The sequence below is a fragment of the Oncorhynchus gorbuscha genome, linkage group LG10, assembly GCF_021184085.1.
Source record: "Oncorhynchus gorbuscha isolate QuinsamMale2020 ecotype Even-year linkage group LG10, OgorEven_v1.0, whole genome shotgun sequence".
Classification (NCBI taxonomy): domain Eukaryota; kingdom Metazoa; phylum Chordata; class Actinopteri; order Salmoniformes; family Salmonidae; genus Oncorhynchus; species Oncorhynchus gorbuscha.
Window position 1 is genome coordinate 44,327,044 of NC_060182.1, and position 18,915 is coordinate 44,345,958.

Sequence of the window (18,915 nt, forward strand, 5' to 3'; positions counted from 1 at the left end):
AAGTCCCATCAGCTGAATTTGTTCCACGCAAATACTTTGAAATATCTTGAAAAAAGGGCATTTTGCAATGTTCAGATAGCCTAGCCTAGTTCTGTGGCTGGTTAATTAATAAGATAGTTGAAAACACTATCTTCATGTAGACCTATATTCCAATAAACAGTGCTTGACTTGCACTGAAATAGTGATTATATTCTAAAATAAATTCATATTTTCTAGAACTATAGACTTGAAATAGGCATGGTATAAGTGATGAGACGACCCATATTCAACAATAGTCTAGCAAATTAACCACAAAGAATAACAGCGATTTTGGGTGACAGTACTGTTTATATTTAGCAACAGGAGTTTCACAATACATTTGAGAGGAACCGGAGCTCAAGCAGTAGAACGTTTGTGGTACCGGTAGGCCTACTCAGCTCGGTTGAGCACATGCCCAAGTCAAGCACAGCTAATAAACAATACAATACATTATTGCCTGTGTTGTTCAGGCTATTAATTCAAGTAGAAAGTGTTGCGTAATATCAGCCCAGTGGAAGGCACGGAGGACAACAGCAACTGTAAACATGAATAAATAAAGGAAGTTCAAACAAGAGATACCAACATCATAACAATACCGTTTAAAAATAAAATAAACTGAAGAGCACATGGGAGTGTGTCAATGATCATTGTGGATAACGACATAATGTGATGTCCACGGCTAAGGACTGGTCACTCCAACATGTCAGGTATTAGTGGCGCGAGTCCGATTAAGTGTGGTAGGCAGGAGCACTGCGAGAACCCCATGCGAGTGGAGCTGTGAGTGTGGCGGATGAGAACGCCGCGGCTAAAAGAGCTGTTAACTAGTGAATGGCAATCTCTCGGGGAAGTTCAACAGACCACTGTCACAGAGCAACACCGGAGCCCTGCGTAAAGCAAAGTGGCGCTTCTTCAAGATTGGGGCGACTGACCAACTCCGAAAAGAGGACACACAAGTTGGGTCAGACTAGCTGTTAATCACTTGTTACCGGCGCTTCGCTCCCAGTAACATGCCTGCCATCAAAAAGGAGAGACTGGATGGGGACGATATGGCATTGGCTGCCTTCAACCAGAGCGAATACCTGGCTCCTTTAAATGCCACCACTATCCCCGTGGTGACCCCGCATCCACCGCAATATGACCATTTATTCGCCCATCACCGTGCGTATTTGGGGCTCCGCGACTCGGCGCTGCATCACCATCACCAGCAGCAGCACCTTCACCATCACCCGGACGACTTAATGCTGGAGAGGTTTTCTTCAATCCCCGACTTTCAGCCATTTTTTGACAACGGGGAACCATGCATCGAGGTGGAATGCGGGGAGAACAAGGCTTTGCTATACATTAACAAACTGTGCCAGGGTAGTAAGGGACCTTCAATCAAATACCGGGGCGAGTGGCTCACCCCGAACGAGTTCCAGTTTGTCAGTGGAAGGGAGACCGCCAAAGATTGGAAACGAAGTATAAGGCACAAAGGTAGGCAACAGCAAATATCATATTTAAATGTTTTTTTTTTTTTACAGTAGGCCTATATTTATTTTAAAGGGTGATACCTAATTGAAGGTTTTTGTCATTGTTTTGGTGAGTGGAAATTCTGTTTCCATGGGTTGGTTCTGCGTTTTGTAGTTAAAGGGTTATACTCAGCAATATACACCAACTACCGTGCGTAAGGAGAGATGAGAAAAGGCGCATACATCGCTGTATCTTCACAGGCAGCGACCATTCTCACAACGGGGCGTCAGGAGTCGTGGACTCAGGTGAAAAACGTTCATATTTAGGGTTCAGTAATGTTAAAACATTATATGACAGTTGGTGGACGTTGGGGGGTATCATTCTGTTGAGTGTTGAGAGTAACAGCAGGCGAAAAGGCAGTTGACAGCTCAACAGAATAGAATGATGTTGGCAGGGAATTAAATTATTTTAGGCTACTAGAAGTTGTACCCTATTCCATAGTCTTTTGGTTATTTCAGGTGGATTATGGTTGATTTGCAACTATCCGAGATATCAACCTAGTCCCAGTGGTAGACGTATCATAGTAAATTAAAAGGGTGTCGCTGCCTCAATATAATATAATGCTGTTGAATGCAGGGAATTTAATGATTTTTAGGCTACTCTACTCGAAGTTGAAGCCTATCCCTGACCCTTTTGGTTATTTCAGGTTGATTATGGATGAGTTGCAACTATCCAAAATATTAACCTGGACTCAGGGGTAGACGTAACATAGTCAACTAAAATCCGGGACGCTCAAATGAGTAGGTCTATGACATGTTTGATATTATTAGTTGGCTACTATTTTGGTTTGAAAAGTTTTACAGTGGCTCAGGCTAAAGACAGTTATCAGTAGATGTTTATGAAATTATTTATAATACGAATAATGAATGCTTTAGCTGTTTACTTATTATGGGCCTATTTTGACTAATTACGTGTTATTGCGCTGGCTGCACACACAATTGTTTTTGAACCCCACCTTAGCCGAGGTTACTCATACGGAATTGACACGCATTGCCCCAAGTTCTGTTGGATGATGGTGTAAAAATGATATGAGCCCAATAATGGATAGTTTCATATGACTTTAGATACAGTGACACTAGCCTATGTATACATATGTAGACCTATTTTACCACACGGGGCTCAACTAGAACTCATCAGTAAAACTAATAAGGTCATTTGGTTTGACAAGCTGGCAATACCAAAAGTAATGTTTATGTCATGTTTTGCTTTGGAGTTGTGATCATTCAACAATGACCCAAGTTTAGTGTTGCACAATAAAAAAAAATTTAAAAAGTTTTTTCTATTTCCCTTTGTGTACATTTCAGGTGTAGACTCTGATAACATAGTCTTAAATTCACTATACAAATATAGTTAAGGCTACTGAAGATCGAGTCATTTTATAATCACCTCCATAGTATAATTGATTTACAGCTGCGGAATTCAGTGGGTGCTGTATGAGTACAGTCTTTTTTTTCTCATTGCTTATTCTCTCTCTCTCTCTCTCTCTCTCTCTCTCTCTCTCTCTCTCTCTCTCTCTCTCTCTCTCTCTCTCTCTCTCTCTCTCTCTCTCTCTCTCTCTCTCTCTCTCTCTCTCTCTCTCTCTCTCTCTCTCTCTCTCTCTCTCTCTCTCTCTCTCTCAGGGAAAAGTTTGAAGACCCTTATGTCCAAAGGAATCTTACAGGTACATCCTCCAATCTGTGATTGCCCTGGGTGTCGAATTTCGTCTCCAGTGGTAAGATTATGGTTCCATCAGCCTTTCAATTCTTACATCTGTTTTCTTGATTCATCATTGGTTTCAAATGTGTATGTTGCCATGCTGAACTCAATTGGCTGTGTTGACGAATGGGCTAAAAGATTGCTCTCAGCTGTGTTTTATTTGAATTGAAGACACAGAGTAAGCAGCATTGCTCTTTTTAAACTTGTTTTATTGATAGTTAGTAGAGGGAAAAGGAAAGAGGATATAAGCTCTTATTAAATGAAAATAGAGTTATTTGTTGACAGTTAAAAGGCGCTCTAGAGCAGCCCCCACATACACACACACCACATATATTTCTGTGGGCACACATGATTTCCAGCAATTATACACATTTTGTCATGAGGTGCGGAGAAAATGTTTCAGTTTTAAAGCTAATTTTACATTTACATTACATTTAATTTTCTTGCAATTCCATACATTTTGCCATGTCTAATGTTTATTCTTGTGATATTTGAGTGACTAAAACATTACAATAAAATCTGTGGGCTAAAAAATCGAACTAAAAAACATTAGCTGACGTGGGCCAGTTGATCTGGACATCTCTTACAGGTTATAAATTGCTCTCTATGGTATGCAATGACTGACATGACAAGAGGAGAACTGATGATGCACGACCCAATTTTGAAATTGCACATTGTGCATTCTATTATTAAAACTTTCAAGAGTAAATTGAAAGCTGGACTGATATATATATACACTGCTCAAAAAAAAATAAAAAAAATAACATCCTAGATCTGAATGAATGAAATATTCTTATTAAATACTTTTTTCTTTACATAGTTGAATGTGCTGACAACAAAATCACACAAAAATTATCAATGTAAATCAAATTTATCAACCCATGGAGGTCTGGATTTGGAGTCACACTCAAAATTAAAGCGGAAAACCACACTACAGGCTGGTCCGACTTTGATTTAATGTCCTTAAAACAAGTCAAAATGAGCCTCAGTAGTGTGTGTGGCCTCCACGTGCCTGTATGACCTCCCCACAACGCCTGGGCATGCTCCCGATGGGGTGGCGGATGGTCTCTTGAGGGATCTCCTCCCAGACCTGGACTAAAGCATCCGCCAACTCCTGGACAGTCTGTGGTGCAACGTGGCGTTGGTGGATGGAGCGAGACATGATGTCCCAGATGTTCTCAATTGGATTCAGGTCTGGGGAACGGGCGGGCTAGTCCATAGCATCAATGCCTTTCTTTTGCAGGAACTGCTGACACACTCCAGCCACATGAGGTATATGGTCTCACAAGGGGTCAGAGGATCTCATCTCGGTACCTAATGGCAGTCAGGCTATCTCTGGCGAGCACATGGAGGGCTGTGCGGCCCCCCAAAGAAATGCCACCCCACACCATGACTGACCCTCTGCCAAACCGGTTTATGCTGGAGGATGTTGAAGGCAGCAGAACATTCTCCACGGCGTCTCCAGACTCTGTCATGTCTGTCACATGTGCTCAGTGTGAACCTGCTTTCATCTGTGAAGAGCACAGGGCCACAGTGGCAAATTTGCCAATCTTGGTGTTCTCTGGCAAATGCCAAACGTCCTGCACGGTGTTGGGCTGTAAGCACAACCCCCACCTGTGGACGTCGGGCCCTCATACCACCCTCATGGAGTCTGTTTCTGACCGTTTGAGCAAACACATGCACATTTGTGGCCTGCTGGAGGTCATTTTGCAGGGCTCTGGCAGTGCTCCTCCTTGCACAAAGACGGAAGTAGCGGTACTGCTGCTGGGTTGTTGCCCTCCTACGGCCTCCTCCACATCTCCTGATGTACTGGCCTGCTCCTGGTAGCGCCTCCATGCTCTGGACACTACGCTGACAGACACAGCAAACCTTCTTGCCACAGCTCGCATTGATGTGCCATCCTGGATGAGCTGCACTACCTGAGCCACTTGTGTGGGTTGTAGACTCCATCTCATGCTACCACTAGAGTGAAAGCACCACCAGCATTCAGAAGTGACCAAAACACCAGCCAGGAAGCATAGGAACTGAGAAGTGGTCTGTGGTCCCCACTTGCAGAACCACTCCTTTTTTGGGCGTGTCTTGCTAATTGCCTATAATTTCCACCTGTTGTCTATTCCATTTGCACAACAGCATAATTTCAATCAGTGTTGCTTCCTAAGTGGACAGTTTGATTTCTATGTGATTGACCATTTGTTGTTTAAGTGTTCCCTTTACAGTGTATATATATCTGCAGCACCAGTCAAATGTTTAGACATACCTTCTCATTCAAGTGGTTTTCTTTATTTGTACAGTGTAGAATAATAGTGAAGACATCAAACTATGAAATAGCACACATGGAATCATTTAGTAATCAAAAAAGTGTGAAGAAATTTGAGATTCTTCAACGTAGCTACCCTTTGCCTTGATGACTGCTTTACACACTCTTGGCATTCTCTCAACCAGCTTCATGAGGTAGTCACCTTGAATACATTTCAATTCACAGGTGTGCCTTCTTAAACGTTAATTTGTGGAACTTCTTTCTTTCTTAATGAGCCAACCAGTTGTGTTGTGACAAGGTAGGGGTAGTATATAGAAGATAGCCCTATTTGGTGATAGACCAAGTCCATATTATGGCAAGAACAGCTCAAATAAACTAAGAGAAATGACAGTCCATCATTACTTTAAGACTTGAAAGTCTGTCAATCCAGAACATTTCAAGAACTTTGAAAGTTTATTCATATGCAATCGCAAAAACCATCCAGCGCTATGATGAAACTGGCTCTCATGAGGACCGCCACAGGAAAGGAAGACACAGAATTACCTCTGCTAAAGAGGACAAGTTCATTAGAGTTAACTGCATCTTAGATTGCACCCCAAATAAATGCTTCACAGAGTTCAAGTAACAGACACATCTCAACATCAACTGTTCAGCAGAGACTGCGTCAATCAGGCCTTCATGGTCGAATTGCTGCTATACTGGTTACCAACGTAATTAGAGCAGTAAAAATACATGTTTTGTCATACCAGTGCTATACGGTCTGATATACCACGGCAGTTAGCAATCAGCATTCAGGACTCAAACCACCCAGTTTATAAATATACATATATACTGAACAAAAATATAAGCGCAACATGCAACAACTTCAGAGATTTTACTGAGTTTCAGTTCATTGAAGGAAATCAGTCAATTGAAATAAAGTCATTTGTCCCTAATCTATTGACTTAACATGACTGGGAATACAGATATGCATCTGTTGGTCACATATGCCTTAAAAAAGGTAGGGGCGTGGATCAGAAAACCAGTCAGTATCTGGTGTGCCCACCATTTGCCTCATGCAAAACAGCAAATCTCCTTCGAATAGAATTCATCAGGCTGTTGATTGTGGCTTGTGGAATGTTGCTGGATGTTGGTAGGAACTGGAAAGGCTTGCGTACACGTTGATCCAGAGCATCCCAAACATGCTCAATGGTTGACATGTCTGCTGAGTATGCAGGTCATGTAAGAACTGGAAAATGTTCAACTTCCAGGAATTGTGTACAGATCCTTGCGATATGGGGCCATGCATTATCATGCTGAAACATGAAGTGATGACGGTGGATGATTGTCATGACAATGGGCCTCAGGATCCCATCCCGATATCTCTGTGCATTCAAATTGCCATCGATAAAATATAATTGTGTTCGTTGTCCGAAGCTTATGCCTACCCATACCATAACCCCACCGCCACCATGAGGCACTCTGTTCACAACGTTGACATCAGCAAACCACTCGCCCACTGACACCATACACGCTGTCTGCCATCTGTACAGTAGAAACCGGGATTCATCCGTGAAAGCACACTTCTCCAGCGTGCCAGTGGCCCTCGAAGGTGAGCATTTGCCAACTGGAGTCAGTTACGACTCTGAATTGCAGTCAGGTCAAGACCTTGGTGAGGACGATGTGCGTGCAGATGAGCTTCCCTGAGATGGTTTCTGACAGTATGTGCAGAAATTCTTCGGTTGTGCAAACCCACAGTTTCATCAACTGTCCAGGTGGCTGTCCAGGTGAAGAAGTCTGATGTGGAGGTCCTGGGCTGGAGTGGTCACACGTGGTCTGCGGTTTTGAGGCCGGTTGGACGTACTGCCAAATTCACAAAAATTACATTGGAGGCTGCGTATGCAATCTCTGCTCAAAGCTTTGATGGACATTCCTGCAGTCAGCATGCCAATTGCACGCTCCCTCAAAACTTGAGAGATATGTGGCATTTTGTTGTGTGACGAGAATGCACATTTTAGAGTGGCCTTTTATTGTCCCCAGCACAAGGTGCACCTGTGTAATGATCATGCTGTTTAATCAGCTTCTTGTTATGCCACACCTGTAAGGTGGATGGATTTTCTTGGCAAAGGAGAAATGCTCACTAACAGAAATGTATACAAATGTGTGCACAATATTTGTGAGCTTTTTTGGAACATTTCCGGGATCTTTTATTTCAGTTCATGAAACATGGGACCAACACTTTACATGTTGTGTTTATATGTTTGTTCCTGCCGACCCCTCACGACCCACAGTTTGGGAACCATTGGTTTAGAGGGAGTGTGCCTGCATGAGTGTGCAATCAATATATACTCGATGATCCATTCTGATCTGCCTTTTGTGACATAACTTATTCAGAATATTGGTCTTAAATGCTCAATGCTTTGGCGATGAGTCCCGATAGTTTCATATCATATATTCCCGACAGCATGTCATATACAGAAACTCAAGTCAAAATTAGTGTATACAAGGTTTTTATTCAACTGGCATTTAGTTAAACTATCACCAAGTACTGCAAAATGGAAATTACTAGTTGGACTACAACGCTGTTCAATATAAATTCATTCTGTCATTCCTCACAGATGCTAAGACAACATTGACATCAATACTGGCTCAAATTACTACATGAAGCACAGAATGAATAGGACAATTCTAGACAAAGTTAATAAGTAATATGAATGGGTGACTAGCCAGGCTCCCCTTGCTAGATTGATCTAATTGTCATGGCTCTAATGTCCTTTGCTGCTGTCCCTCACCTAGCTGTTGCACCGGGCTGTGTTTGCCCTGCGGTGCCCGTTTGGCTGAGCTAACGACATCATGCCATGCGTCACAGGCGTCACAGGCATGGCGTCTGTGCCAGTGTGCCAGCTTGGAGTGAGTTCTTCACCGGCGGTGAATCTGTTCACACAGGTGCGCAGTGTGTGTGTGTGTGGTTTATTTATCGCTACGGAGCGCATCTGTCGTCGTTCCCAACCACTAATCTTGAGGGAAGGGCGTAAGAAGCTTAGCGAGCTACTGAGCGTGGCTACTGGTGATTAAAGTGTGCGAAGCACGCAAGGCAAAGGCGGTTTAGATAAGCCGGAGGTGTTTGAGTGATACAGGTAAACCGGGGACGCTTTTCAAAGCCAAGAATACAGATATACACCTCCACATAGGGTTCATAGAAAATACATTTCAAATGGGATGCATTGGCCCAAAAAATGCGGAGAATATAGAAATAGATGAGTTTTGGGGAAATTCAACATATATCATTTTCAGATATGGATATACTAGGTATACTGAAGTTATAGCATGTTGGCTTCACTCTGTTGGCTAAATATGTAGATGCTGCTGCAGTTAAACAGAGGCACAATATATATTGTTAGGTTTGTCTGCAAATTGTCTTTTCATTTTCTAAATGTATGTCATTTTTACTGACAGCTGAATGTACAGTCATAGAGTGACATGACTCAAGAACCTTGTCATGAGTTTCCCTTCTGAGACCTGACACAAAAGCCTATAGTAATGTTATTGTTCGTTGCCGTGTGCACACCCCATTGTTGCCTGTGCCTGTTGTTTGCTTAGCCAGAAGTGGCAGGCTCTTCTCTCCACAGACGTGCTTGCTTGTCTGATGGTTTCTTGTCTTCTATCTACTGCCTGGTGAGCAGTGCGGGTTCCGGTGAATTGTTGTCACGAAGGAAGGCTGTGATTTTAACAAACCTGAAATTACTGGCAGAAAAACACGTTGTTGGTCTGTCTACCTGTAGCTCACGTACCTCGTATCATCTGATTTATGTCATCTGTGGCACAACAGAAGGCAATCCATTGTAGATAGCCTCCTGTTTGGTATTCAAGTAGCAGAAAGTTGCACAAAGTGGCACAGGTTGAAACCCATGAGTGGTGAAAAAAAAAATGGGGTAAACTATGAACCCCATTTTGGCGATCAAGATTAGAACTGTATTGTTTGATTGCATTTTCATGCAGGTCTATAGGGAATGGCAAATGTACCTTTTCTATAGTTAAAAATGACACAAAATGCACATCAGGTCCTCTCTCCCAAAATATTGAAAACATTTATATTTATATTGAACTGTGATATCTTGTCAATTATATTCATGTTCTTAGTATCTTATGTGAGCTGCACTGCAATGCAGTTTTCTGTGTTGTAAACTACTAAAGTACACTAGTGACTAACATGTGTTTGATAAGATTACAGATTCTCTCAGGGGACCCCATTTAAACCACTGTACCACTAACCTCTCTCTCTGCTAGCTTCCTCTCGCTGTGTGTCTCCTTTGCTTCCTGCATTGCAGCCTTCCTCATCACTGTCTGTCTCACTACTCACTAGTTATTTTGTTCTGAGAGCTTATAGTATCTTCATTTCAGTCAACTATTCCTGCTGAGGTCAGGCTCTGTTTAACGCTACTTTCTAACTTCATCCTTCTACCCAGCTGGCTAACTGTAGCCAGAGCCCTTGAGCTAGCTAGCTGTGTTCCCAGAAATGTAGCGCCTTATAAGAAATATAAAAATGAGCAAAATAACCTAAGAAATAGGTTAAAGAGATACTTTGGGATTTTGGAAATGAGTCAATGTATCTACTTCTCCAGAGTCAAATGAACTCTTGGATACTATTTTTTATGTCTCTGTGTCCAGTATGAAGGAAGTTAGAGGTAGTTTCGTGAGCCAATGCTAACTAGCATTAGCGCAATGACTGGAAGTTTATGGGAATATGCTAGCATGCTCATGGTCAAAACCCCAAAGTATCTGTTTAAATTACCAGAGATTCTCACATGACCCATTATATTAGGCTATCGGTGTCGGCAGAGACTTAGTTTGAAGAGAGCAGAGTTGGAGCAAGAGCAGACACTTGCACTTTCTATTGATCTACATTTGACTTATAGCCTACTTTTTAGGAGCGGAATGATTTTCAAACAGACAAATATGGCTGATCAATATGTATTTCTAGGCAATGTAGTAAACTATAGCTTAGTCATATTTAGGAAGTGAATTTCCTGGGAAAGATAACTGCCCCGTGCTTCTCTGCCCATGAAGGCTATAGCCTAGTCTTTTTAATTGAGATCACACGTGCACCTGGTCTCGCACGACCAACTAGAGGAGTTGTATGGCTACAGAAATTGAAGCACCCAGAATGATGAGGGCTGACACACTTTCTCTGGAGCTACATTTTGCATATAGGATATAGCCTACCTTTTAGGAGTGGGCACGATTTGCAGGCAGAGACAAATAAATGGATAATCCATATTTATTGAAAAGTCATAACGTTTAGCACACCATGGTATGCGGGCGTTATGCCTTTTCCTTTCCAGTCATAGTCAAATGTTTTGATTGCAGCACAATTCACGTTGGTTGAGTGCAGACGATATTATTTATTTATGGACACTGTAGTACTGTTGCCTAATCATATTTGAGTTCATTCCCTTGGAAATATAACTGCACTGTGCTTCTCCGCCCATGCATTTAATTGAGACCACACAAATAGCCTATAGACGCACTTTGACCTCGCATTCCTAACTAGGAGAGGAGAGGTAATAGGCTACTTAACTGGAATCAGCGAATAATGAAAGTGTATGAATAATGCGATTTTAATACAATAGATACAAAGCAGGAGACGACCGTTTCCAAATCAGCTGCGGGACAAAGCAATATTTTCATCCCCAAATTGCCGGTCTGACCGCCTGCTCTCGCCCGTAGCATGAAAAATGCAGACCGCTCCGCAATGATCTCTGTCTGGACCTGCAGGCCTCTCCCTTAGATTACATTCAACAGTGGTGTCCTGTAACAGTAATGCTGGCCGACTTAACGTTGAGTTAGGATACTAGTGATTGAGTGATGAAGTAATACGTCCACAGCTATGTGCATGGAAACACTGTGTGTGTAGATGTGACAAAAGTGTGTCTGGTATGACATATGTTTGGTTTGTCTGCTTGTATATGATATTGTGTGTGTTGTAGTGTTGAGGTATGACATGATTTGAATTCATGATTAGGACATGAACATAAATAAAATAGAACAATAGAACATGTTAATAAAGCATGCTCTTCATGCTCCGGTGTGTGTGGTCGATGTGTGAGAGAGGGGTAGTAAATCGTGTGTATGTCCCTTTAAGCCACTCGGCCAGGCAGGCTGACTGTGTGTGTGAGAGAGAGAGCGTGTGTCTGAGCTTGTGTGTGTGTGTGTGTGCTCCCGGGAGAGCCGGGCTTCCTCCGCTGTGTTATTCCAGCGGAACCAAAGGAGGCCGGCAGGAAATTACACTCTCCTCCTCCGGCTCGTAAAGATCTCCTCCAATCAGGGGGCTCCCCCTCTCCTGCATCCTGACCACAGAGAGAGAATGAACAACACACACACACATGCACACAGGCACGCAGATGTACACACACAAACTAACACACGCACATCTCCATGTTAGGGACTGTGGGAGATTTCTCTTACTATTATTACATATACATCCCTGCCTAGGAATCTATTTTACCACCAGTCATTTGGAGTGGTTGAAAACTAAAAGAACCATAGGTTCCTTTTTCAAAATCAAATTTCCTGTTTGATTTTAGTGTTGATTTCAATATATTTAACATTGTAACCCCGTGTGACTCTGCCAAGCCATAGCAGTAGACTTTCAATTGATATCTGGACTAGTCAGTAGTTATAAGGGAGTAATCTATATTAGTGCCTTGCTTATGGACAAGTGAATGGGAAGTTACCAGTACAGTAGCAATGTAAGTAAATTGCTATAGATATTGCATAGAGCTGGTTACTGAGTTGATGTGGCTATTTGTTGGGACTTGCTACTGGCTGAGTGCCACTGTGATGAGGGGGATAAGCAGGGCTGGGGGGCTGACGCCTCTGTGTCTCTCAACAGCTCAGTCTCCGCAGGGGGTTAGAGTGTGTGTGTCTATGTATCTGTGTGTGTCACGGTTTCCGTTTGGAAAATGTGGCGCCGGACATTTTACCGGCAGTATTTTCATTTACCGGACCCATATGCATTGGTACGTAACCTGCACCGTCCACCCACAGTGCTCAGAATGGCAGAAATCACATTTTGATTATGGTCATTCATATTAACAGAATTTGCAAGTCAAGGATGCAACTATGTGAGGTCATTTTTACCATGTTCTGATGTGCACTTTGAAGACATGAGTAGCCTAACGAACAGCAAAATCACAAGCCTATGTCAATCCACTATCCCTCATAGTATGAAAAGTTGACCTATTCTATTGGTCAGCTTGTCGATAAAGAAATAGCCTATTCTAAACAGACTCTTACAGAGTTGTGGGACGATAGATTCCAAATTCATACAACCAGAAGGCCTAGACTACATTAAAAAAAGGTTAAAAAGCAATGAGCCTGATGAAACAGATCAGGTCGTTTAGCTTAATATGTTGATAAAATATCATTTTTCCACATTCTAAGCGCAGCAATGTACACAAGACAGTACGCTAATCGCAAATGTTCGCTCCATAGTTAAATGAGCGGAAAACACCATTGTCAAAAAGGTACCGCACACATGGGATCAGTTTCATGTGATAGAGATGAAAATGTCAGTTCGGAATTTTTAAAGACGAGAGATATGCAGCAACTAATATGCAGACACTAGCATGGGTTGCAAATGTGACTAGGATTGTGCTTTTGGCTACTGGACAATGAAAGAAAGTTTATATAAACTGTAAATGGTCTGATTTTGGCTAGGCTATTTTGAAGCAAGGTAAGACATGCCTCATAATATGTATTCAAATGTTCAGGTTTTAAACAATTAAGTATAGGTTTTCAAGATGCACACCACATCATTGCAAAGTGGTGTGATGTGTCTCGCACTGTCTGACAGATTTTCAGCTCAAAGGCTCTGTATCTGTAAGCTGTACGCATGTAATAAGTAAGATACATAACGAATATACTGTAAACACCTGACAATTTAATTCCACTAAATGTTTTAATTAACCAATAGACTAATAATCAAATATATTTTAATCGACTGGTACTTCCATTAACGAATTGGCTAAAAAGCATAATTTCGCAATGGGATTTTCTCTTCTTCTACCAGGCAATTGGCCAGCGGCAATTTTATTCATCGGCCTTTAATATTTTTTTAGCGGCCAAAAGCCGGCTATTGCCGTTTAATGGAAACCCTGGTATGTGTGGGTGTGTGTGCGTGTGTGTGTGTGCAAGCATGTGTATGCACAAACATGTGTATGTATTTTTTTTGAGTGTGTGTAGGTGCTTTTGCTGTGTGCAGTGTGTGTGAGTCCCTGTGTGTGTCCCACATGGCACTGAGGCTATACTACCATGGCAACCACAGGATCTGTTTTCAGGGCAGAAGCGATGCGTGGTTCTATACTCTAGTGTGTTTCTTAGTGAATTGGCCAAATTAGAGAATGACTGAATCTTTAATGATTTACTTATCTACTAGGAGTCTTGCACTTTGGGTGGCCACAGTGCTAGGAATCAATATTAAAAGTACAACTTATTGGCAAGGTTACACATACTGTAACGCAATTCCTCCCTCTCTCACACAAACACAGACAATACACAACACACACACACACACACACACACACACACACACACACACACACACACACACACACACACACACACACACACACACACACACACACACACACACACACACACACACACACACACACACACACACACACACACACACACACACACACACACACACACACACACACACACACAGGCTATGCTGTGTGCGTCTGTGTGAGAGAGGGACGGATTGTGTTACACTATGTGTAAACTTGCCAATAAGTTGTACTTTTAGTATTGATGTGTTTGTGTATGTTTGTGTGTGCAAATGTCTGTGCATCTGTTGGGGTGGGACTGTGGGAGTTAGCTAAATAAGGTGGACTGCCTGTCTATCAGCAGAGAGAATTATGGAACTACTCTCTCCTTCCAGTGTGTGTGCAGACTTCTGACCTCATCTGATAGCAGAGTGGTCGAGTGATATCATCCTCTTTCTCTGTCGCCTCTTTACACACTGTGTGCGTGTGTGTGCACGTGTGTATGTGTGTCTGTGTGAGAGAGAGAGGGAGGGAGTGTTTTACTCACTCAACTCAGTGTTTCTCAAATGACAGATGGCAGAGTAGTGTGATTGAATGGAAGATATCATGCTAGAAGAAAAACACACATGAATATACAGGTTTGGGTAAATTTGTTTGTATACAAAAATATTATTTCCAGACGTTGATGCTGATATGAGACCTTCTCAGTGGCATCTTTTCGTTTTATCCTGCAAAACTCAAAACCCTTGCTGCACTTTCTTCCATCTCTCTCCCTCTCACTGTTAGCCTCTCCCTCCTACCCACCCTCCCTCTGTTTTTGTCTGGGGAGAGAATGGCGGAGTCATTACCTGTCCATAAAGCTCTCCTGCGGCTTCCTTGGCGGGCCTATCCAAACACACACGGAGAGAAAGAGAGAGAGAGAGAAAAAGAGAGGTGCTGGCATGCCTGGCTGCACTACCACTGACCTCCCAGCGCTGCCCCCCCCCCCCTCCTGTCCCTCACCCTGCGCCGCTCCACTGGGCCGCAACCGCCCGCTCAGCTCAGCTTGTGGGGTGGGGGCAGAGAGGGCGGTGTGTGTTTGAGGGATGTGGCGGAGAAAGGGGCGCGCCTGGTTGCATGCCTGTCCTTCCCTCAAATGTTTTTCTCACATCTCCTGGCAAATGAAAAACCTTAGTGTTGCCTTGTCATTATATATTCCCATTAAGGACACCTTCCTAATATTGAGATGCCCCCACTTTTGCTCTCAGAACAGCCTCACTTCGTCAAGGTATGGACTCTACAAGGTGTCAAAAGCTTTCCACAGGGATGCTGGCTCATGTTGACTGCAATGCTTCCCACAGTTGTGTCAAGTTGGCTGGGTGGTGGTGGACCATTCTTGACACAAAGGAAACTGTTGAGCATGAAAAACACAACAGAGTTGCAGTTCTTGAAACAGACCAGTGCGCCTGGCAGTTACTACCAGACCCTGTTCAAAGGCACATCTTTGTCTTGCCCATTCAACCTCTGAATGGCACAGATACACAATCCATGTCTCAATTGTCTAAAGGCTTAAAATTCCTCCTTTAACCATGTCTCCTCCCCTTCATCTACACTGATTGAAGTGGATTTAACAAGTGACATCAATAAGGGATCATATCGTTCACCTGGATTCACCTGGTCAGTCTAATGTTAATGTTTTGTACAGGTGTACAATATGGTGACAAGGAGGTTGTTATCTGAAACTAAAATGCGAATGCTTCTTTATTGATCGATTCATTCAGTTGTGGTGGGAAGGGTTGCAAAATTTGAAATCCCCCCTCTAACATCTAAAGTATAGAATTGTAGACGAATTCATTTATAGAAATGTCAGAGTGTCTTAGCGGGTGAGAACGTGAGTAAGAGATCGTGGGGCATAAATAAGAAGGATAGTGGAGTGTTTCTCAAGCGCACGCGAACACACTGGGGTTTTAACTCTTTTTTATTCTTCTCACTGGCCCTATGTGAGTGTGGCAATGACGGCCCCCTTCCCTCCCCCTTCACTCTCTCTCCCTCTCTCCCCCTGTCGTCTCAACTCCCCCTCCCCCTCCGCTAATGTTCGCGCCAAGTCGGCCCGCCATGCCGCCTCCGCACACATACGCACACACACGCTGAGAGGTAACGGCAGACAGGCGCGTGACTCATTAGGCATTCGTCCCCCAGGGAGAACGCTGGGGGGGCGCGTGCAAGAGAGAGAGAGCGCCGCAGCTGCAGGAATGTCACGGGCGGCTACTGCTGGGTGTGTGTGTGTGTGTGTGTGTGTGTGTGTGTGTGTGTGTGTGTGTGTGTGTGTGTGTGTGTGTGTGTGTGTGTGTGTGTGTGTGTGTGTGTGTGTGTGTGTGTGTGTGTGTGTGTGTGTGTGTGTGTGTGTGTGTGTGTGTGTGTGTGTGTGTGTGTGTGTGTGTGTGTGTGTGAGCCAGCGGCAGGGTACTGCACCTTTCAGGAAATAAGGCAGAGAGAAGAAAACACATTACTATCCTTTTCCACAGAGGCTTCATTTAAGGTCTGGAACAAGCTTAGTAAAATAATGCTTCTTCAATAATCTTAGCTGATGTTAAAAATACAATATTTGTGTTTGCCAGTATTGTTTGGCATTAAATACAGTCCTGTGATTTTTACAGAACAACAACAACTGCTTTTTTGTCTGCAGATTTAAAGCAAATCTTCTATCCTTAATGAATGTAGAGGCCATATGCTACTGAAGTTACTGGTGTCCCATAGAGCACATAGGGTTCTGGACTATACGGGGAATATGGGCCATTTGGGACAGGTCCATGGCCACTTCTCATACTACCATCACATGTTATCTCAAATGCTGTCATTATCAGTGATGTGTATCTTTACGTGTGAGTTTCATTTGATTTGCGAAAGTGTCATTTCATTATGTTTGTAGTTGATAGAGATGAACAATTGATGGGGTAACCTAGATAGTCGTTGTGTCAACGAAACAATGTTAAAGAGCCCAATATGTATTGAATGGTTGTACATTTGTCAATATTACAAAATCATTAAAGCAACATTACAGAAATCAATTACCTTGTGGTATTGGTGCAATCAATGATGATTCTAAATGTCATGTGGTTTGAACATTTGGGTTGCCTCTCTTGACTAAAGTCGCCATTCTAATTTAACGGAACCCATCTGAATCATGCTTGACTAAGACTGTATTGGTGTGTGTGTGTGTGTGAGTGTGTGTGTGTGTCTGTGTATCTGTGTTTGTGGGTGTTGTGTGTTATTTGTGTGTAAATGTGAAATACAGATATTTTTCCTGGCTGGCGGACCCTGACTGTCAGACAGAATGTGTAGGAGGGGATATTCATAGAGGTGCTTTCAGAGGAATGATTATAAGATACTTTTTTCAATGGCTGACTGAGGGCTGACCGCACAGGAAGGTTGCCTTCAATGTGTGTGCGCGTGTGTGTGTGTGTTTGTGTGTGTGTGTGTGTGTGTACTTCTTCTTTTTACCCTACGTGGGCTCCCAGGGGTATGTATTGTTTCATGTTTTGTTTTGGAGAGCCGTCCGTGCTGCGGAAGTGTTGCCAGAAACGTTGGGAGCCCCCACCCCTAGTTCTGCGCCAGTGGTGTTAAAGAAAGGAAAGGGGGGGTTTCCGGGAGGAGAGGGGGGTAGTAGGGGGGGCTGGCGGCCTGGGTATGTCAGGGCCATGTGGGTGGTTGTCTACACACCAAGCCACAATCTCTGTGCTTCTTCCTGGGCAGACTATTGCAGTAGACCAGCACACAATGCTTTTCTGCTAAGTAAAACACCATCTTCACATGCAGGGGAATTATTATTCAAGAGCAGGTGTGTGTGTGTAAATATGAAAGGTGTGTGTGTCTTACAGTGAGAGCAACTGAGAGAGAGCATGCTGTATACTTCTAGTCCAAGTAGCTAAGTCCGAGGGAGTAGAGTGGAAGTAGCAGCAACTCCTCCACTGTCCTCACACAGTTGAGAATAACTTATACAAAGCGACTGCTCTCCACAGATCTGCCTGTGGAAAGAAGAAAGGAAAAATCATATTTCGTTAAGACAGAAAAAGAGAAAGAATGTGCAGAACTATGTGGCCCTGCTCATCCTGAGGGATGTTTTCATCTCCCCCCCCCCCCCCTCCCTAGTTTTAATGTCTGCCACTTGAGAGCCTCCAGAAGGGCTGCACCTGTTTGCCTCTTGGCTAGGCGCCTCTGCCCCCCCCTGCCACTCATGCCGCCACTCCTCATGGGATGGAGGGATGGAGGGAGAGAGGGAGGGGGTGTGCGTGTGGTGGAAGGGATAGCTGGAGGGCTCAGAGGCGTCAGGGAGAGCAGAGCGGAGATGTAGGCACTGCGAGAGTGTTTTTGTATTGCCCCCACCCCCATACTTTTTTCTCTCCATTGCTGTGTCTCCTCGTACTCAAATTCAGTTCCCTCACTCTCTCTCTCTATCTCAATTTCGTTCCTCTTCTGTTTCTCTCCCTCCTTTCCTCCTATTCTCTCTCTCTGCCTCTCTGTCTCATCCTCTCTTTATCCCCCCTCTCCCTTTATCTCCATCCCCTGATTTTTCTCTCCATAGAGCCATGTTAATCTGCAGTGACCTCTTCCCAAACGCCTCCTCTTCAGGTCACATTAAAGGTCGCCCAGCTTCACTCGCAGAACCCCTTAGGGCCACACTCCTCCTTTCTTTTCCTTTCACTCTGCTCGTTAGAGCTTTGTGGCAAAAAAACACTGAATACACCAACCAGAATTATTTCCTGTCCTCCCGTTCCATGACCACCTTATCACTCAGAACTCTGGCAATGGTAAACTATGGTTCTTTAGTCGATTCCCCTATTATGATTGCTGTGGTAAATTCGATAATTATGTCTGTATGGGAGTTGAATGTAAATTCAAACGTGTACTATGTAATTACTCACATCT

General features: G+C 43.4%; 1 protein-coding gene across 4 annotated transcripts in view; it reads left to right on the forward strand.

Annotated features, from left to right (window-relative positions):
* The first annotated feature begins 552 nt into the window (after window positions 1-552).
* The window catches only part of LOC124046166 (sterile alpha motif domain-containing protein 11-like), a 114,390-nt gene continuing 96,027 nt past the window's right edge, over window positions 553-18,915 (forward strand). The window contains exons 1-2 of one of the 4 annotated variants that reach the window (XM_046366244.1): window positions 553-1,491; window positions 3,147-3,238. In XM_046366244.1, the coding sequence (XP_046222200.1) occupies window positions 1,026-1,491; window positions 3,147-3,238 (558 nt within the window). In that variant the 5' untranslated portion in view covers window positions 553-1,025. Of the gene's footprint in view, window positions 1,492-1,714; window positions 1,773-3,146; window positions 3,239-18,915 lie in introns of those variants that run through there. The other 3 variants (XM_046366243.1, XM_046366242.1, XM_046366245.1) reach the window with 3 other exon arrangements.